The sequence below is a fragment of the Panthera uncia genome (genome assembly GCF_023721935.1).
Source record: "Panthera uncia isolate 11264 chromosome B2 unlocalized genomic scaffold, Puncia_PCG_1.0 HiC_scaffold_24, whole genome shotgun sequence".
Classification (NCBI taxonomy): domain Eukaryota; kingdom Metazoa; phylum Chordata; class Mammalia; order Carnivora; family Felidae; genus Panthera; species Panthera uncia.
Genome location: NW_026057580.1, coordinates 371111 through 377592, shown reverse-complemented (window position 1 = coordinate 377592; position 6482 = coordinate 371111). Strand labels below are relative to the sequence as shown.

Here is a 6482-nt window from a genome sequence, read left to right as displayed (position 1 = left end):
TCTCTCTCTCTCTCTCTCTCTCTGTCTCTCTGTCTCTCTGTCTCTCTGTCTCTCTGTCTCTCTCTCCCCTTCTGCCCCTTTCCCCTGCTCCCATGCATGCTTTCTCTCCCTCTCATTAAAAAAAAAAAAAAAAAAAATCAGAATTATGAATATAAGTATAGTGCATTATTCTTGGCAGAAGAAACAAATAGCAAAGTTACTGTGTTTTAGAATGTTAGCTTTTTTAAAAATGTAGGTCCTGATGCACCTGAGTGGCTCAGTTGGTTGAGTGTCCAACTTCAGCTTGAGTCATCATTTCACGGTTCGCAAGTTCGAGCCCCACATCAGGCTTGCTCCTGTCAGCCTGTCGGCACAGAGCCTCCTTGGATCCTCTTTCCCCCTCTCTCTGTTCCTCCCGCACTTGCACTCTCCCAAAAACTAAATATTAAAGTAAATAAGATAAAAATTAAAATGTAGCTCCTTTTCCAAGTTTTTGTTAGCTTTGTTTTTCCCTTTTATTATGGAAAATTTTAAACTATCCAAAAGTATGAAGAATAATATGAGGCTCCACATTCCTGTCACTCAGCTTCAGTGATTATCAAATCATGCCTTTTTTTTATTTCATTCACTTTTTTTAACCCCCTTCATTCCTTTTTGACATTAGCTCTATTTTGATTCCATAGTAAAGTGTGCTATCCTGGGTGATGACAAATGTATTTCATCTGTTAATCTCTCCTTGGTTCTGTTGTATACATCATCCATAAAAATCAGAAAGCCAGAGGAGATTGGCTGTTCTATTTCTTTGATATTATAAATAGCCTGTCCCAAATCTAGAGATGATAGCACCCTAATTTTAATAGGTTGAGCCATGTGGAATTCTGATTGTTATAAGTCAAAAATGGTTGAATATCGCCAGTTTCATATGGTTCAACCCTACTGTCATGTGGGACAGTAGTTCTCTACTTGAAGTATACATCATAATAACTTTGGGAACTTTTTACTCAGGCCTAGAGGTGCCTGGCTGACTCAGTCGGTAGAGCATGAGACTCTTAATCTTGGGGTCATGAGTCCAAGCCCCACATTAGGTATAAAGATTACTTAAAAATTTTTAAATCTTAAAATAAAAATACCCAGGCTCCTACCTACCAAATCCAGTTTCTCTAAAGTTGACATGTGTGTCTCCCCAAAATTCCCCCCAGGTGACTCTGGAGTAAGAATCTGTCTCAGTAACTCCCCCCCGGCTGTCTGTCCCTGCAGTAGGGACAGAAGGGGCAGGCCATGTCGCACAGTGTGTGCTGGGAATAGGTGAGCACTGAGAGCAGGTCCTCACATACCAGTTGGATTTGGATCTTTTACCTGAATTAACTTGTCACAGAACCAACAGGGCCTGGTATCGCTAAAGAAAGTCTGTGTTTTCTATTGCCTTCTCTCCTCCAACTCATTTCTGCCTCAAGATCACCCTTAGTAAGCATATCTTTTGTGTCTTACCCTGAATTGTATGGTTGGGCTCTCCATTACTGTGCTGTTTCCTTAGAAGCCCAGGGAGGAGTGTCTTCCCTTCCTTCTCAGAGCTCCCACATTCTCACTTTAATGGGGGCAGGTACTAAGTACTGTCTGCTACCTCGATAATGTATTCTGAGCTCTTCAAGTAAAAATGTAAACCCTAGGGCCCTGTGTTATTTAAGAGGGCCTTTTTAGGGGCACCTGGCTGGCTCAGTGGGAGAGCATGGGACTCTTGATCTCGGGGTTGTGAGTTCAAACCCCATGTTGGGTGTAGAGCTTACCTAAAAAAAACAAAAGATAATAATAATAAAGACACTGCATCAAAAAAACCGAGTGCCGTTTTGATTTCTGACTATGGCTTCTCATACCATTCATGCCACTGTGGTAACACCCAGTCACCCAGATTCAGTGTTCATTTTTTTTTTTTTAACTAAGAGTTACCTGTCATTGTTATAATAGGACTTCTAACTTGTTTTTTATGTGTTTTTGTTGGTGTGTTTTGTTTTGTTTTAGCTATCCAAGAGAATCCAACAAATTAATAGACCTTCCAGAGGATTACAGCAGCCTCATTAATCAAGCATCTAATTTCTCGTAAGTTCTGATATTCAAGTGTTGAGCCTTTCCTACCATTGGAAGCACTCACTTCTCTACACAGAATTTAAGGGATTTTGTTGTTGTTCAGCCTCGTTTGGGTAGGGGAATTATAACGTTGGTTAGAGTTTTACCCTGCCCGACTTGTAACAGCGTCATTCCAGCACGCTCCAGAATAAGATACGAGAAACGGGGCAGTGGGGGACAAAATGTCACTACGGGTTATCTAAATAACCATTTACACTTTAATAAGAGCCCTTGGTAATGTTTTTAAATGTTTGACATAGAAGCAGTATAAATAATAATCCATAGTATGAAAAATGGAACGTTACCTAGACGGTTGAAGCTGCCTTGTGTATTTCTCCCCTGGTGCTTCCTCCTCCCCTCACAGAGATCTACTGTCCTCCCAAGGTGTTGAGCCTTCCTGTGCATGTACACGTTAGCCGCAAACGTTTATATTCCCAAGCAGCATATATTTATTTCACATGTTCTAGGCTTTAAAATGGCACTCTACTGTATATACTCTATAGTTTTTGTCACTCAGCAAACTTCGTTAAGAGTTTTTATACATTCGACATACATAACTTATAATTCATCACTTCTCCCTCTTGTGTAGTATTTCATCACAGGATAGCAGAATTTACATGTTTTTTTCTCCTATTGATTTTACTTACCGCTTCTCCAATTGTTGATAGATTATTTCCCATCCATGGTTTTTGCGTGAGGTGTTCCCAATTTTAGAAATAAATTTGCCTGGGCCATAGAATATAGGCCTCTTTAGCTCTACTTGATATTGGAAAATTTTTCTGGGATGGCTTTACCACCGTCAGCTCTTTAACCACTCTTTGTTAGAGCAATGACTTGAGCGCTTTCTGTCCCATGGAGGTGCCCCAAATCAGGTGGTGATAAGAGCAGAGCCCCCACTCTGTGCCTTGTGTGTGGAACTCTGCTGTGCTCCCAGAGCTACTGCTGTCAGACGGAACTGGAAGGGGAAGACGTGGGAGCCTGCACCGCTCACACCTACTCCTGTGGTTCTGGGGTGGGCATCTTCCTCAGGTGAGGCCCGCTGGGCACTTTTTCCTTCGCATCTGCCATGGTATATGAATGTTGAGGGACAGCACAAGAAACTACTGTGTTGCAAAGAATTTTGAGACTGCTGTTCTCTTGTGTTTTACTCATTCGAGGAACAGGGGAGCTTCCTCTCGTCACAGCTCATATTTGGCTCATGCTGTCTCTTTGCTGCTGCTTCCATGGTCATCCTTCCCACCTCCATGACAATTCAGTTCTGCTTTCTTTGTGCCTCATTCTAATGTGAAACTGTCCTTGATTTTCTGCCCAAATCGAATCAGAATTACTTCCCTTGTTTCCTTATGGCTTGGGATCCATACATATCGCTGGCTGATGTATATACTGTTGACCCTTGAACAACACGGTTTGGAACTGTATGCAAGTCCACTTATATGTCAGTTTTTTTCAGTAAATACAGTACTGTAAATGTATTTTATCTTCTTTCTGAGTTTCTTCATAACTGATAACATCTTTTCTCTAGCTTGCTTTGTTGTAAGAAAACAGTAAATAATACATAAAACATGCAAGATGTGTGTTAGTCATTGTCTATGTTATCGGTAAAGCTTCCAGTCAACAATGAACTATTAGTAGTTAAATTTTGGGGGAGTCAGAGCTTATACACAGATATTCAACTGCACGGGGAGGTTGGCACCCCTAACCACCGTGTTGTTCTAGGGTCAACGATGGTTGTATATATTAGACAATATACAGCCAATACTTATTAGTGACTACTGTGTAGTGGGCTTTGAGAATGCAGTAGTCAGCAAGACAGACAAAAATCTCTGCCTTTGTGGAGCTCATTTTCTAGTGTGGGAGATAGAAAATAAATAAGGCTGATACGAATTTAGAAAGTGATACACTCAGAGGACAAAAAGTAAAGCAAGGAGAGAAATATGAGATGGCAGACGAGGAGTTGGATTTTTAGTTAGGGAACCAGGGAAGGTTCCCTGAGAAGGTGACTTTTGAATAAACACCGAAAGAAGTAGGAAGAAAACTCTAGGCAGGAATAGCAATTGCAAAATTACTGGGAAATGTGCCTGCTGTGTTCAGGAAACAGCAATGAGGCTAGTGTCGCTGGAGAAGTGTGCACAAGGGGAAGTATTGTGGGGCCTGCTATGTCCTGGTGACATACCAGAGTCAGATGGAAGCCAGTTCAGGGTTTGAAGGAGAGAAGTGACATGAGTGTGAGCTCCCCTGGGGCATAGATTATATCCGTATCTTAGGTATCTTAGTCCCCTGGTACCTGACAACTTCTTACACATGACAGGTTCTCAATAAACGTTGAATTGAGCTGAATTATTAATACACAAAAAAGGTCAGGCAAACCTCTCAAAGGGTTGGGGAGATCCATTTTTAAATAGCCCTTAGGAGAAATATAAAAGTAGCATTTTCTCTTCTCTGGCATATTTCAAAATTCTTTTGGTCATGTACAGTGTTGCGTTGTGTTTCAAGTCAACCTAATTCAGAATGTTTTTGTACATTTTTTCAACGAACAGTTTCTTCATAATAGCTGTTAAAATATCAGTCACTATTTTATGCTTAGAAGTTAATGATCTTTCTCACACTTAATTTTTTAAATGCTAGTGTTATATGAGTCATCGATTCCTAACCCAAAATGTCCCTTGCTGTATTGCCTTACAATGCAATCGTTACTGGTTACAATACAATCAGTTTAATTACTTTTAAAACTTGGGTGGATGTGTTGATACTTTAAGTGTCTCTGCTATAAATGCTGTTTCTTCTCTTCCAGCACTAGTGTTGTTTATTTTTATAAGACTCGAGTCCATTAGGAACTGAATCCAGACATCCGTTACTAATCTAGAATGTATAAACGGTCTCTCTACAGAGTACGGGAATGTCAGGTGCTATTTTTAGCTGGCAAAACCAAAGGCTGTTTTTATTCTCCTCCTTACCTTGATGACTATGGGGAGACTGACCAGGGACTCAGGTAAGGGCCCATGCTGGGGGGCTGGGTTGGCTGACCCTGGGCCTCCAGAGCCTTCAGTACCTGGTGAATGTGGTAGACCTGAGTGAGGTCTGCCTGCCAACAGCCCAGGGGCTGTAGACCTTCTGTTCTGGTGGAGGTGGACTCTTCCAAGGAGGGCACCCTGGCTGCCTCGCTCGCCATTACCTTTCCCAGCCCTCAGAATTTCATGATGGCCATCAGAATAGACAAGAGGAAAGAATAGGAGAGAGTACAACTTTTTCCATTTATCACCCCAGAGAACCGTTGAAATGGCCATGTGGCATCCACAGCATCAGAACACTGTGGCGATAGCCTGTTGTGACTTGTGTGGCTTTGTATGAGGAGACCCAGTGTTGTTCCGGTGATATAAAAGAGCAAATCTTAATTGATGAGAGATGTGTGTGGGGCTGGCTCTCGGTAGAGCATGGAACTTGACCTCAGGGTTGTGAGTTCAAGCCCCACATTGGGCTTGGAGCCTACTTTAAAAGAGAGAGAGAGAGAGAGAGATGCGCTTATCTTATTAACTTAAGAGTCTGGGAACAAAGAGAACATACAAAACAAGACAACAGTATATGAGGCTTAATCACTTCTCCTCTGGCTGCTTCTATTATATCATAAGAAAATGCTAATGACACTTCCCTCAAGCACTATAAAAGAACTTCTTTCAGACCATCTTTTCGCCCAGAGGAGGTGAAAGTCTTAACCTAGACAGAACCATCCAGCCTTGGGGCGGAGAAAATGAACGCCTGGAAACCAAAGCAAGAGAAGTAGGGGGCTGCTCCGGGCACTCAGCTGCAAGGTTACCCGCATATGCCACCTGGTGCTGGTTCTCCTGTTGCCCCAAGGAGCGTGGGCTCATACGATAAAGAGCCCTGGTTAACGAGTGAGAGGACCGGTGTGCCCTGAAGCAGGAGCAAAGGCCACCAGCATGAACTCACCAAAACCTTTGCTTTGGGTAAATTAGACCCAGAAATTATTCACATTTGGCTGCTTTGCTTATTAGACTCTGGCTGGAAGACAGCACTCCGGGGAACATTTTTACCCTTGCAATTTTCCTCCCATTCCCTCCCCTGCCTCCTCCCTTCTTACTTAACATTTTAGCAGCAAAGTAGATGATGAATGGGTAGTTTTAGCTTCTCCCCCTACACCCTCCTGCCCAGGCCCACCCTCCCTTCCCTCACCCCAGTCTGAGTTAAGTGTAGCTCGCATGCGTTTTTCCTCTTCTTTTCGGCACTTACTCCCTTCAGATGCTCCTAGCCAGCCTTCAGAGCTAATGTGTTATTAGCCACGGTCTCGTGCAGAACAGGAATTTTGCAGAGGATCTTAAACCAGTACTTGTAACTGTTCCTAAATCAGGAAAGGTTGGGGTGTAATA

The 6482-nt window shown here is 42.5% G+C and overlaps 1 protein-coding gene across 5 annotated transcripts in view; it reads left to right on the top strand.

Moving 5' to 3' along the window:
• The window catches only part of UBR2 (ubiquitin protein ligase E3 component n-recognin 2), a 123854-nt gene that overhangs the window by 115132 nt on the left and 2240 nt on the right, over positions 1–6482 (top strand). For all 5 annotated transcript variants that reach the window (XM_049653246.1, XM_049653247.1, XM_049653245.1 and 2 more), the window contains 3 exons: positions 1996–2073; positions 2959–3129; positions 4988–5089. In XM_049653246.1, the coding sequence (XP_049509203.1) occupies positions 1996–2073; positions 2959–3129; positions 4988–5089 (351 nt within the window). The remainder of the gene's footprint in view (positions 1–1995; positions 2074–2958; positions 3130–4987; positions 5090–6482) is intronic.